This window comes from Lolium perenne, chromosome 1 (genome assembly GCF_019359855.2).
Source record: "Lolium perenne isolate Kyuss_39 chromosome 1, Kyuss_2.0, whole genome shotgun sequence".
Classification (NCBI taxonomy): domain Eukaryota; kingdom Viridiplantae; phylum Streptophyta; class Magnoliopsida; order Poales; family Poaceae; genus Lolium; species Lolium perenne.
Window position 1 is genome coordinate 208,598,946 of NC_067244.2, and position 14,986 is coordinate 208,613,931.

The following is a 14,986-nucleotide window of genomic DNA, read 5'->3' on the forward strand; positions in this document are numbered from 1 at the left end:
TGAGCTTCACCAGAGATTGGTACCTTCGGCATAACATCAAACTTCTAAAGAGAATTCCAAATCTGTTGTTCATTCGCTGATGTTTGGTTGATCGTCCCTTCATCTGGAGCCAAGTTCTCGTGATGATTCACCAAAGATCGATACGCCGCATACATTCAGCAATTTATATCAAACAAATGAGCCGAAATTCAACTGAAATTATGCGTTTGGTGGAATATGACATTGCTGAGGAAATCTTTTATTAGTTTGTGCTCGGTCGGCTAAAGATTAATGATTAATAGGCAAAATCGGCCGATTAATTGGCTGATTAATCGGCCGATTAGTCAGCCAGTAAATCAGTTAGTTGGCAATAATAAATAAATTAGTTAATTGTTTTATTGGTCACCCACCAAAATCAATTAGCCAGTTAATCGTTGAATCAGCCGATTTTTTAAACCTAGAATTTGGTGACATCCACGTTTGAGATGTTGGATTCGCCACATGTACTCCCTCCGTCCACAAATAAGTGGACATCTAGCTCTAAACTTTGTCCACAAAAAAGTGTACATCTATCTTTTCAATGCACTTTAATTGCTTCTCTCTCATCGCACGGAAATCAAACTCAATAATATGGAGCACATGTTCTTCTTATTTTTTACATGCACTTAGCTCATTGGAGGTAAAAAAAAATTAAAGAGGAGAGATGCATGTTCCCAATGTATTTTTTACTCTATTTCATAATTTATTTTGGAAACCCCGCATGTACACTTATTTGTGGACGGAGGGAGTAGTATACAAAGGATTTACAATCGTATAATGCGGTGGATAGTAGTGTATTTCAATTCTGAGCTGGAGATGTAATATTAAATTAATAAATTAAATGGTGAAAAAAAAACCAATTTCGGAATGTGGTTAACGCGTGCGTGCAACGGCTCGGCGTCCAAATCTCGGAACAGACTGGTACGTGCCTGGATCGTGCGCTCCATCCCCACGCCCGGCCGCGTGGGATCGGACGGCCAGCGGCAGCCGCCAGGGCCGCTGACGCGCGTCTCCTCCGTCGAAGGATGACGCGCGGGGCACGCATGGGTGGCGGCGGCCGCGCGGCAGAGGATCACGGGGGGTTTGTTGGCAGCAAGCTGAGCAGCAGCTGGGAAACGAAACCCCACTTTAAAAGGCGGCCCTGGACTCTATCCTTCTCTGTACTCTTTCCCAATCCCACCCGCCTCCCACACATCGCGGCCGCAGCGACGAGGCGACGAGGGGCCGTGAAACGCACCGGATAAGCGACGGCGACCGCCGGCTACCATGGCGCCCGCCGACCCCAACCGGAGCTTCATCAAGGACGTCAAGCGCATCATCATCAAGGTGATTTCTTTTGGCTCACTGGCGGCGGCGGCGGCCGCCGCCGCTCGGTTTTCTTGTTTCTGCTGGCTAGATCTAAGCGCTGTCGCTCCGTGCGCGATGCTGTTTTCCTTAGCATTGCTGTGTTTCCCGAGGCTGACTCTGGCGCAAATCGAGGATTGATTTTTTGTAGAGTTCTTCACGGTTGATTTGGGTTGCCTGTTACAGTTTTGGATTAGGATAGTGTTGACGGGGAACAGGGGACGGAGGGGTTTTGCCTGGGTTTGGGTTTAACCCTGTCACGCGTTGATGGGCAAAGTCCACATCTTCAGGAACTATCTCTGTAGGAACTTTTCATGTGCCCAGGATGTTTGGGGCCTTTTGCAATCAGGCATCGGGTGAGCTTTAGGGGAAAGCTGATTCCCGTCAGATGGAAATGGATTGGGGAAAAAGAGAGAGAGAGAGAGAGAGAGAGAGAGAGAGTGTGTGTGTCTTTTATGGGAATTTTCTGAAATTCCATTGCATGCGACCAATCTTGCGATTTCATTGCATCTGTAATGCATTTTTCTTATAAACAAACCTGGGGAGTTGTTATGATCCATTGTGGTAAATTGTTTGGAGAAGAGAAGATTACTTTTGCCGGTTTTGTTTTGTGTGGCTCTGTCTAAAAAGTTGCCAACTCTGGCCATGCGTATTAGAGACGCTCACGAATCTTATAATGAACCATGGAATACAGAAGCCATAGGGACAGAGTCTTGATCCATGTTACTTACTTTTGCCGTCTGTTAATTCCTTTTTTCTCATGACAGGTGGGCACTGCCGTTATCACCAGAAATGATGGGAGATTGGCTTTGGGCAGGATAGGATCCCTATGCGAGCAGGTAAAGTTCTAATTTCTGAGCTTCTCTACAATGTAAATACACAGTCTGATATCTCTCGCGGATCCTGAACCTACAAAATGGCAATGCAGGTGAAGGATCTGAACGCTCAAGGATACGAGGTGATTATGGTCACCTCGGGCGCTGTTGGCGTGGGGCGGCAGCGGCTCAGGTACCGGAAGCTCGTCAACAGCAGCTTCGCTGATCTGCAAAAGCCGCAGAATGAGCTGGATGGGAAGGCTTGCGCTGCTGTTGGTCAGAGCGGGCTCATGGCGCTCTATGATATGCTGTTTACCCAAGTGTGTTTATTTAGCCTGCCATGAATTTTGCTGAAATAATTGATACCTTGGCATCTGTTTGTGACATCATCAAACTTCTCGTGTTGCAGCTAGATGTATCATCGTCCCAACTTCTCGTGACAGACAGTGATTTCGAGAATTCGAACTTCCGAGAGCGGCTCCGTGAAACTGTTGAGTCGTTGTTAGAGCTTAGAGTTATTCCAATATTTAATGAAAATGATGCCATCAGCACGAGAAAGGCTCCATATGAGGTGCGTTTTGTACAATACATAAATAGAACTCTAGTCTTTGTCTGACGTTGGTCTGTAATTGCCATATTGGTTGCATAGTTACAGCTCCATTGCTGCATCCATAAATAGCCACGCCTTTCCAGTTTCCATACCTGTCTCAGCACTTTTATCATTTGCATTGTGATGTTCACCAACATTTCTATTACAGGATTCATCTGGTATATTCTGGGATAATGACAGTTTGGCAGGTCTGCTGGCATTGGAACTGAAAGCTGATCTCCTTCTTCTACTCAGTGATGTGGATGGCCTATACAGTGGTCCACCAAGTGAAGCTTCGTCGAAGATAATACATACTTATATCAAAGAAAAACATTATCATGAAATTACTTTTGGAGACAAGTCTCGTGTTGGTAGGGGTGGCATGACAGCTAAAGTCCAAGCTGCTGTCTGGGCTTCAACAGGTGGTGTACCTGTTGTTATTACAAGGTAATTCAAACATCTGTCCTTCATTGTATGAGGAGTGTTGCTGCCTAGCATTGATATTTGTCACGTGTGCACATTTCATACATTCTATGGTGTTTGTTTTTCATCATATGCAAGTAGTAATGTATTCCATTTGGTAACTCGTGATTTTGATTCCATCTTGTTAGTCTGCCAGACCTGATTAAAATTAAATACTGCACTACTAATGCTTAAGTTGTCAAGTCATGTAACTTGACGCTCATCAACGAATTTTAAAAAGTCAGTTTAAAGCGTCTTGAACAATAAAATTTGAAATGATATGAAGTCCAATGTGTAGTTGTTAGATTTTTTACATTAAATGATGAACTGGTCCACCACAATAATTCTGCTAAAAGTGTGTTTGCTTTTGAGACCCATGCACCTTGCATGTTATAGTAAAACTTGGGTCGCGATGCTTTCTGCCTGAACATGGTGTGGCATTATTGTTTAGTAAAGAAGCTTGATTTTTCTGTTTTGTCAATACCTATAAATGCATTAAACCCAAGTAATAAGCTTTATCATTGATCAATTCGATAGAACCAAGTAAGCTTCATTTTTTGCAAGATATATTTCATTTCCACAGTGAATGGACGAGTAATTTGACTTATTTACTGTTTTTGCTGAAGTGGATGCGCATCTCAGAGCATTGTTAAAGTTCTCCAAGGGGAAAAAATTGGTACTCTTTTTCATAAGAATGCAAGTTTATGGGAACCATCCAAGGACGCTAGTGTCCGCGAAATGGCTGTTTCTGCAAGAGATTGCTCGAGGCGTCTACAGGCATGTTTCTTTCCATACATAATTTCTGCTTACTGAATAGGGCAAACCATCTTTTTCCTCTATTTGTGTTCTTGATACTGACCCTATATATGGACACTTGGAACAGAATTTGTCATCAGAGGAGCGCAAGAAAATACTATTAGATGTTGCGGATGCTTTAGAGGCAAACGAGGATCTAATTAGATCCGAGAATGAAGCTGATGTAGCTGTGGCACATGAGGCTGGGTATGAGAGTTCTTTGGTTGCTCGATTGACTCTAAAACCAGGAAAGGTAGACATTTGCATAATCTTGTTTCTTTTGAATTGAATTAATTTGTTAGATATGCAAAAGTTGCTTTTCATTTTTTACACTGTTCATTTGTTGATCAAGTTTATATTTATTGTTTATAGATAGCAAGCCTTGCCAAATCTGTTCGCACTCTTGCGAATATGGAAGACCCTATTAACGAGATACTGAAAAGAACAGAGGTGAATGTTTGTATTAATACTACACTTTGGAGCTCCTAAACAAAAAAAGCTTCCATGTTTGAACTGATTGGTTTGCCTTTTCAGGTTGCAGATGGTTTAGTTCTTGAGAAAACATCATGTCCTTTGGGTGTTCTCTTGATTGTTTTTGAGTCCCGACCTGATGCCTTGGTCCAGGTATTTTTAGTTGCTTTTTTTTTTGTATAATTCACGTGATTTGCATTTGATCTGTACAAGTATATTAAGCAGCTTGGTTTGAACACCATTGTTTAGATTGCGTCTTTAGCCATTCGAAGTGGTAATGGTCTTCTCCTGAAAGGTGGAAAGGAAGCGATGAGATCAAACGCCATATTGCATAAGGTATTATCTCTGCTTTGTAGCTTTCTTTTTGCATGGTGTTTTATTGTTAGCTCTAGTGTCCTTGAAAATCTCAATGAACTGTGTGTAGGTTATAACCAATGCTATCCCTGACAACGTTGGTGAAAAACTTATTGGCCTTGTTACAACTAGAGATGAAATTGCAGATTTGCTAAAGGTGAGCATTCAATACTATGAAAATAGTGGTTGTAGAATGATGCCTAAACAAATAATACACTGTACAGCTTGATGATGTCATTGATCTTGTCATTCCAAGAGGGAGTAATAAGCTGGTTGCTCAAATCAAGGCAACGACTAAGATTCCTGTTCTTGGTCATGCTGGTAAGTTTTCTTTCAACATTATTGTTGCTACTACTAGGGCAAATGCTTAAATCTTACCCCCTCCTTGCCATAATATATATTTTTAAAGTCAAACCTCATCAACTTTGACCAAGTTTATCAAGAGAAATATGTATATGTGCAACATTAAATGTATACTGTATGAAATATACATCATGATGAATCTAATGACATCAATTTGGTATCCTAGATGTTGATATTTCTTTCTACATGGTCAAACTTTACATCGTTACTTTTTAAAAATCTTATATGCACCATTTTGGCAAGGAAGGAGTATAAATGTTCTTTTGATTTTTTCTGCATCTTCCCTGCAGATGGTGTTTGTCATGTATACATTGACAAATCAGCAGACATGGATATGGCAAAGCGTATCGTGATGGATGCAAAGATTGATTACCCAGCAGCCTGCAACGCAATGGTACTTGTTTAATGTGGTAGCATGTATATTTTTGGGTAGATGTTCTTATTGGGGTTTTAAGTACTTTATAGAGCCTCTTTTAATTTGGTAATGTTTATACAGCTATATGTATTTTAAAAATCTATCTACTGATCTTTACTAGTTTCCTGTTGCCCACCAGGCGTATTTGAATTGTCGACCCACCATATTTCCTAATGCTATTTAAATAAAAAGTTGTTTGCAATTAATAATCATATGCGTGTGTCATGCTTGCTTCACTGTTAATCTTACCACTTTGAAGTTTTTAACTTGATGAGTTATTAAATATTTTTCTTGAGATCATAATGTACTTTCCCATATTCTTTGCCATAAAGATTACCTGCAATTCTTGTTATGGGGTTTTCTTCTAATATTTTGGCTGGGTGGTGATTTCTATTTTTTTTTTCAAATTTCTCCAGCTTTGTATGTTTAACTGATTTTGGCTGTATTTTCTGTAGGAAACATTACTTGTTCATAAAGATCTCGCCGAGACTCCAGAACTTAATGATGTACTGGCAGCGCTCAAAACAGAAGGTTTGTCTTTTATCCTTTGTTTGTTTTAGTTGTATACCTTTTCTGTTTATTCTTATATGTTGTCCATTCAAGAGTCGATGCTATACTTTAGACTAGCTTTTAATATTCAAAAAATGTGTTTTTTTTTACACAGATATGAAACTTTTACACGTTTAAAAGTGTTATCATCTGCTTATGAAAATGTTAGTCATCAATATCGTATTCAAGTAATTAGCTGTCAAACACTAATTCTGGAAGTAACGAAAAATGGGAGTATCCTGGTTTTGTGTGGAAAAATGCATTCTGAATCAGAAGAGTAACAGATAGTACCACCAGCTAACTTTACGTTGCTGTTTCACAATTCACATTGCGCCATAGCATGGAAGGAAGTCACACAGAGTACTTACCAGTTCTCATAAATCACTCAGCTTTTGCATGAACACAAAATTGCTTAAAAATTGTACTTCCATGCCAAAAGTAGTGAGTAATATATGCAGTTCCTTTAGCTTTTAGAAGCAGAGTCATATATGATTTCTTCTAGACTTGTATTTTGCTAAATGTTTATAATTTGTATTCATTATATTCTGTGTTTTAATTAGTGCTGTATTGTAGGAGTTAATATTTATGGTGGGCCTGTTGCGCATAAAATATTGGGCTTCCCGAAAGCAGATTCATTACATCTGGAGTACAGTTCTATGGCTTGCACAGTTGAGTTTGTTGATGATGTACAATCAGCAATTGACCATATACATCGCTATGGAAGGTAGCTAAGAGTTATTCTGTACCCTATCTCCCTCATTCAATCTCTAAATACATTTATATTCAAGAAAACTGAGATTTGGTTAAACGTATTACTTCTCCCTGCTGTATGTTCTATTTTCAGTGCACATACAGATTGTGTGGTTACTACAGATGATAAAGTAGCAGAGACCTTTTTACGTCAAGTTGACAGGTATTTGTAGATAAAAGTTTCTGTCTTCAAATTTAGCTCTTGTACAGTTTGAGTTAACAGATGCTTTATGCCATGATTTCTGCTATTCCTGTCGATGAATTTTCTTTCTGATATTCTGGGAGGATTAGGTGTCTAACAAGTTTTCTGTTTTACTTCTAAAATTCAATAGTGCTGCCGTAGTATACAATGCAAGTACAAGATTCTCCGACGGGGCTCGTTTTGGACTGGGTGCTGAGGTACTTCTTTACATTATATGTTATATGTTGTGATCATTTACCATTATGTCTGCACATCTCTAATCCTTTGGAATATCTTGAATAGGTTGGCATAAGTACTGGGCGTATACATGCACGTGGACCTGTGGGTGTTGAAGGTCTCTTAACTACACGATGGTATGTGGAGCTGGCTATTACAGTCCTACTGTTAGCTCATTCCTATAACTTCAAAACCTACATAGCCCAATCAACCGTGAAAACTCATCAGTGCTCTTGAGCACCACTGAGCTCGTTTTTTGAAAAGTTTGAAAATAGTTCTTTTCAGTCTCAAAAAATTCAGCCAAAAAATACGTAGATAGATATATACATAGAGATTGCATGCCTGAAATTTCATTTAAAAATACGTTGTATTTTGGGAAATACAAAAAAGACAAATTTCTGACAGTATATAGCCACTATATACATGTATTTTTTTGTCAGAAATTTGTTTTTTTTCAGAGGACAAAACATTACGGGTTTTCTACCAAAACTTTGCACGGATATACACACCATATATATGTATTCCCGAAATAATTTTTGGATTTTTTTTGAAACTCAAAAATGCAAATTTTCAAATTTTCAAATGGAGAGCACACTGGTGACCAGGTGCACCGAATTTGTGACCCTATGTTATGGACCAATCCAGGCACTATGCATTGACATGCATGAATACAAACCTATATCTTTTTTTGTGAAAAGTTGATATTACGCTACAGATCAGTTCTGTGGCAATTGAAGAGCACATTCATTTTAATAGCCGGACTCTAAAAATTGACCATTTTGAAATTTAGAGGTCTAGCCACCTTCAGGGAACTAGCAAATAGATAAACTATCTGATTTCTCCATTTTGGTTTTAATCCATCCAGGGCTATTATCATCAACATGCCCTCCCATACTGTGATATCTCTTCTAAGATTACACATCCCCTTAACAATGTGGCTGTTCTACTATGCAGTGATAGTTCATCATTGAAATTTTTGCTAGTTGTACTTATGTTTTGCACTTTTTGCTGCAAAATTATTGCTTTAACTGACTGCTATATGCAAAAGTGAAAAAAAATTCTTTAGAAAATTAACTGTGATTGCAAATGGAGCCATAGTCTAGAATCAAGAAAGCGGCAAAAATTAAGCTATCATGCTGACTTCAATGTTTCAATTGATTTCCAATTCTGAAGCCGGTTGCTAATTTTCTCATGAGCATTAGAATAAAGAAACCAGTCACATGAATATTTTGCATCTCAGTCAGCAGATGGCAATCACAAACCATATAGCTAAAATTAACCTTCCAAGCAAAGAATTAGCTTCTTCATAGTAGAAGGGCTCACATTAAGTCTGCATTGCTGTTGCATCATCTTCCTTTACTTTCCTGTGACAAGTTCTGAACTTTTTTTAAACGAAATACGGAGTACAAAAAATACTGATTGTTGGATGATTTATTTTGATATGTAGGCTCTTACGAGGGAAAGGGCAAGTGGTGAATGGTGACAAGGATGTCACATACACCCATAAGAGTCTTCCTTTGCAATGAGGTGTGCTTCTGTTCTCACATTCTGTTTGAAGATTTATTTTGTACTTATCATATTTACGTACTGAATTAACTGAACTGTTCAGAATATACTGAAATTTCTATATTCAAGTTTGTGTGATGAAACACAGATCCGATCATTTTGGTTCTATACCTGTTTATATGGTTGAGCAACTATGCAGGTCATTGCCTTCTTGGTCAGGATTCGGTGCAGAATGTGAAGCATGATAGCTAAATCAGACTGAAATGAAAGAAAAACGGTGAATCTTGTGAAGATTGAGGGGTGCTGAATCAGTTAATTTGTGTAAAAGCCATCTTATTACGGTGGTTTGGTAGATAAGTTTGTATTAGATTGGAGGTCTCGGCTTTCCAGTGTTATAATAAAAAAGAAGCAGCAATGCTAGGAGTGAGAAAATACTAATGTATCGACAGTTCGACACTATAAGCAGTATGTTGCTTGACACCAGTAACCTAGCAGCATCTGAATCACCTGTTACATTGTAACTGCTATCATGGCGGCTGGGGTATCTAATCGGGAGCTGCGGTTATTGTGTGTTTGTTTGACCCTGAAGCTGTATATAGCTGTATATAGTTTGCGATCCAGGCCATCGGCTATTTTGCACTCAAATTTGGAGGATTGTGGGTTTTGATTCTCCCCTCGCTGCTGTTTGGTGGGTGGCTGGTCCGTGGGTCCTCCCTTGCCTCCTGCTGATCCAATTGTAGTTCCTCCCTAGAAAAACAGAGTGAATTCCATTAGGGGTAAGCGTCTAATCCCAGTGAAGTTTGGTTGATTGGGTCATACAACTTTAGGCAACCGGGTAGCATAGTATGAGGAATACATCCCATTAAGCCAGATGATATAACGTTTCATTCATGTTGCAAGCTGCCCCTTATTTCCATCCATTCATTCATGTTGCAAGCTGCTCCTTATTTCCATCCAAACATCAGGAAAATATTACTCTAAATTTGAATTTGAACTTCCCTCAAGAGGTTCTCTTGTCCATGTGAGTGGTCGTTTTATGGTGGCAGCAGCAACTACGATCATGGTCCCAACATTGCTTCCCGCATCTGCTGGCGCATTCAAGTGACCTTCCCCATCAGCTCCACTTTTTTCTAGTCTTTTCCACCCCCACCTCGGCCAAGTCATGACATGTTGGTTTGAACTTGCAGAAATTGCTTACATGTCTAGGTTTTGGTTCGGCTCATCATCCGGAATTTTAGAACATGAAGCGTCGTTATATAGAATCTTAAACAATATATATCCTTGGATTCAACAATTATCCAAAAGTTCACTTTCCCATCAATCAAATTGTGTACACTTTAATCGAAAACACAAAACGTTGGTCTAACGTGTATGATCCACATTGAATAACTATTGATGTTTTTTTTAATGTTTACATTGTTCTATATCTTTGATAATTAACACGTAAACTAAGTTTAGGTCAACAACAAAAGCTAACTGAGGTATCGTACTTAGTTTTTTTACCCACTTCCTTGTGTACTTGGTATCTTTATTTTGCTCCATATTTTATAAATAGACCTTGGAATATTTGAAATAAATCTTGAGGAAACAAATTAAGATCTATTATTCGTTTGTCTACTTGGATCAACTCTCGGATAGTTCATATTTCTTCCATACAAAACTGACAAAATATTGACTTGTGTACTATGGATATACCAATTATTCCTAAACCGCCTTTTGCAGTTGAATACTTTACTCTTGCAGAACTTCATTCTAATTATAAATATTAAATTTCAAACATTGGGGATTTTTTTCAAACAATCTATTTAACTATGTTTAGTTATTTATTTCAATTAACCACATTAGACATCCGAAAGTCAAATTTGAGAGATTCAATTAGATTTAACAACCATTTCTGCTAGATTTTAAGGCCAACCAGATCAAGTTTCATATTTCAAATTTGTTCTTTGTGACATTGAGAATTGCAGATGTAATGTAATTTAACGGCTGTATCTAGATTACTACTATTACATAACATATAACACATGAAGTGCAGATACTTGTATGCATTGGTATTTAATTGAACGCTTGAAATCTAATCATGGAAACCTGTTTAAACTGTGTAATAAATTTGTCCATGCAACATGGAGTAGCCTGAAATTCTTGTATTATAAAATATTTTATTTTATTTATCTAGTATGAAAATATTTTGCAATTGGTTTCGCCTAAAATATAAGCAAACCAAAAGTACCACATGAATGAATACATAAATTGTGCACCCTTGATATTATATAACGCAATTGTATGTGCTATTGTCTCCCTACCCGTAAATATCCATGAACTTGGTAGAGTATTCCTGAGTGTGCAAGCTATAAAAAAAACATGTCAAAGATCTATTGAGTACAAGACTATCAATGTTTTAATAGATAATTTTAAGTTTGTTTTTTGGATACTCACATCCTCTCTTGCTCGGTTTTTTCGGTTCTTTTCCAATTTTTTCATTAATCCTTATGTAGAGTAATCTGAAGTTTTGTAACATGAATGTATTTTGAATTTTGGCTATTTAAGTTCTGCTTTGTGCACATGAAAGAACATCTCTCCATAATTATGGTTTTGTGTGTTTGATGACAACATGTATGATGATCTAATATGGCTTAGTGTGCAGATATGATCTATAGTATGATTGAACTGAGAAGTATTAAAAGGTAATATTCATTCCATGAAAAGGAAGAAGAAAAGAAGGAATCAGGAAATTCCATGCCAGAATTTCCGGGCAGGAAATTCAGAATTTCCGGCCCCAAAAATTGCCTAAGGACCAGAGGTCCGGGCTCTTAGTACCCCTCCCCCCCCCGGAAATTTGGCCAGACATTTCTGGTCGAAGGGCCGGAAATTCCGGGCGGCCCCAACTCACACCGGAAATTATGGGCCCAGTTTCTGCAACAACTTGATTTGATGGGGGTATAAATACCCCCTTCTTCCCCAAGCTCTGGTTGCTCATTCTCTCTCAAGTTTATCCACCATTGTTGAGCCACAAAGAAAACACAAGATTCCCTTGATCTCCTCTACATCTGGGCATGGGCAGCCTGGCCCGGACGGCCCAAAAATCCCGGGCCGGGCCGGGTCGGGCTTGCACTTCGGGCCGGGCTCGGGCCTAAAATATGAGCCCAAACATCGGGCCGGGCCGGGCCGGGCTCGGGCCTTCATTTTCGTGCATTTTAGCCTAGACGGGCCGGGTTTCTCGGGCCGGGCCGGGCTTTTTGCTCGTTCGGGCCGGGTTCGGGCTTAAATTACAGGCCCGACGGTCGGGCTGGGCCGGGCTTGGGCCTGACTTTTTACCCACGGGCTTTTTTAAGCCCGGCCCGAAACCCGGCCCGGCCCGATCTTTTCCTAGGTGTAATCTCCTCCTCCAACCGTCCAAAGCTCTTGATCTTTGGAAAAGACCCCGATCTACATCTTTACCGAAGCGATTTACATTTTCCCCTCATCTACTTGAGGGCCTCTTTGTTAGAGTTCCATTTGGAAACCCTAGTTGTTTGTGGTTGATTTGTTCTTGTTCTTGTTGTGTTGTTACAGCTATTAGGAGCCTCCGATTCAGTTGTGGATGTGTGCCCAAGAACCTTGTAAAGGCCTGGTTTCCGCCTTGAGGAAATCCCTTAGTGGAAGTGGACTAGGCCTTTGTGACGTTGCTCATGGGAGACCTAGGTGAGGCCTTCGTGGCGTTGGTTAGGTCTTTGTGGTGACCACACCTCTCCAAACATAGACGTACTTCCCCTCAAAAGGAAGGAACTTCGGGAATCATCTATGCATCTCCGCGTGCTCCACTCTCGGTTACCTCTATCCTTGATTGCACTATTATATCTTGTCTAGCTATATCTTGCTTAGTTGTATACCTTGTCATCTAGATAGATTCACATGATTGCATGTCTAGAGAATTTACCTTTGTGTCAAGCCTAAATTAAAAAAGAAATAAAAATTGGGTAGCACCTAATCCCCCACCCCCCCCCCCCCCGCCCTCTAGGTGCGGCATAAGATATTTTCAGTACATGGCATCTAATGATTGTTACTATCTATTTTGTATGGATGTGAATGTTTGTATGTTGAAAACTTGAACTTGTATCTATCTAGTGATTGTTACCTCGATCTACACATCTTGCGACAATTATCCTACGGAGTAAAATGCTGCACTACTGATTAAGTTTCTTGATAAGTTTTACAATAAGCAAGATTTGCCTTGGGTGAACTTAGTATGGGAGGCTTATTATCAGGACAAAGTTCCACATGCTGAAAACATTTGTGGGTCTTTTTGGTGGAAAGATGTTATAAAGCAAGTGGATAACTTCAGAGGGGTGGCTAGGGTTCACCATGGAAGAGGGGATACTATGCTTTTTTGGTCTGATAATTGGGTGTTACAGAATTCCTTTAGACCAATGTGTAGAAGATTCCCAAGATTATTCTCTTTTGTGATCAATGAAAATTGTTCAGTGGCCCAGGTGTACCATACCCAGGAAATGGGGAATCTGTTCCATAGGCCACTGTCAACACAGGCTTACCAGGAACTTTTGGAGCTGCAAAGTCTTATGCATAATAATCCTTTAACTGAGGACAGGGATGTTTGGAAGTATTGCTGGGGTGAGAAGTATACTTCTAAAAGCTTTTATGGACATATACATTCCCATTTACAAGTACCCAGAGTATATAAGTGGTTGTGGAGGTCATGTTGTATTATGAAGACGAAGGTGTTTGCCTGGTTGTTGTTGGTGGATAGGCTTAACACCAGGGACTTGTTGCAAAGAAGAAATTGGAAGGTGACGGATGATACACACTGTGTGCTATGTCCAGGAAGAAACTATGAGGATAGAATACATTTATTCTTTCAGTGTAATTTCAGTGTCAGAATTTGGAATTATTTGCAGATAGAATGGCATCAACATGATCAGATACAAGATGTGATAGATCAGGCCAGAAGAAGCTTTCAGCACCCTTTCTTTATGGAAGTTATGATGGTGGCATGTTGGAACATTTGGATAATCAGAAATGAGAAGATTTTCAGAAGTGAAAGGAGCTCCTTCACTAAGTGGAGAAGCAAGTTTATCCATGATATGTCTTTACTGCAATATAGGATTAAAGACAAACATAGAGATAGTTTTATTTCTTGGTTAAAGTCTCTGCCTTAGAGGCTGTTTTTGAGTTTTTTCTTAGCTTCTTCTCTTCTTTTGTATATATTGCAGACTTTCATATGTTTTAGATAAAGAAAATTACTGTGGGGCTTTTGCCTCACAGTCCAGGGTCAAAAAAATTTTATCCTACGGAGTACCAATAATCCGGAAATGGTTGCCATCAGAACATAGCATCGTGTTGTATTATTACCAGGTCTAATAATGAGGAACATACACATGATCCATGGTATTATATTGAGGTTGAGGGTCATGCACATGGTACTGTGAATGTTTTAGGTTAAGTGTATGCACCTCGGGCAGGGACACATTACGTGTTATATAGTTGGTTAACCAACAACCACTGGAAGAGATTACAGCGTATTGTTACAAAGGATAGCTATGATCCTATCTTCTCCACCGATCGAACCCTTATAGACCGAGTTCAGCGGTTGTACAACTTGTGTTACAAGACTCGTCATGTGTATACACGTTTACATGACAGGTACTACGTTAGGTAAGTTACCACTCTGATAGTCTGATGCACAAAACCAGATTACAGTTTCACCTCTGATTGTTGTCCTTTGGTAAGCTTGCATAGAATGTGTCTTTTGTATAATTACTAGATGGACCTAGCACGTCTTGCCGCACCGTCCTCCGGTACCAATGTCTAATTCTTGTGGCATGACTATCTAATTCTTGGGGCGTGTCCTCCGGTACCAATGTCTAATTCTTGTGGCATGACTATCTAATTCTCGAGGCGTGACTATTCCTTTGTGGGCATGCTCGCTGATTTTTATACCTAGTCCTCCGGAACCAATGTATAATTCTTGTGGCATGACTATCTAATTCTTGGGGCGTGACTATTCTTTTGTGGGCATGCTCGCTGATTTTTATACCTACATGCAACACGGTGAGGCCTGACGTGTCTTGTACTTCCTCCATCTCACAATATAAGATACTATTACAACCAAAACGCTAATAATATCTTATATCAAGGGACAG

General features: G+C 39.5%; 1 protein-coding gene across 1 annotated transcript; it reads left to right on the forward strand.

Moving 5' to 3' along the window:
- The first annotated feature begins 1,153 nt into the window (after positions 1-1,153).
- LOC127322339 (delta-1-pyrroline-5-carboxylate synthase 1) lies at positions 1,154-9,430 on the forward strand. The gene is made up of 20 exons (XM_051351148.2): positions 1,154-1,344; positions 2,130-2,201; positions 2,291-2,497; positions 2,587-2,748; positions 2,936-3,213; positions 3,855-4,005; positions 4,112-4,276; positions 4,396-4,473; positions 4,558-4,647; positions 4,744-4,830; positions 4,919-5,005; positions 5,073-5,169; positions 5,502-5,605; positions 6,082-6,157; positions 6,749-6,899; positions 7,020-7,088; positions 7,258-7,324; positions 7,410-7,480; positions 8,791-8,870; positions 9,049-9,430. Exons 1-19 carry the CDS (start codon positions 1,285-1,287, stop codon positions 8,867-8,869), a joined length of 2,151 nt encoding a protein of 716 aa, XP_051207108.1. The 5' UTR covers positions 1,154-1,284; the 3' UTR covers position 8,870; positions 9,049-9,430.
- Positions 9,431-14,986: the final 5,556 nt, after the last annotated feature.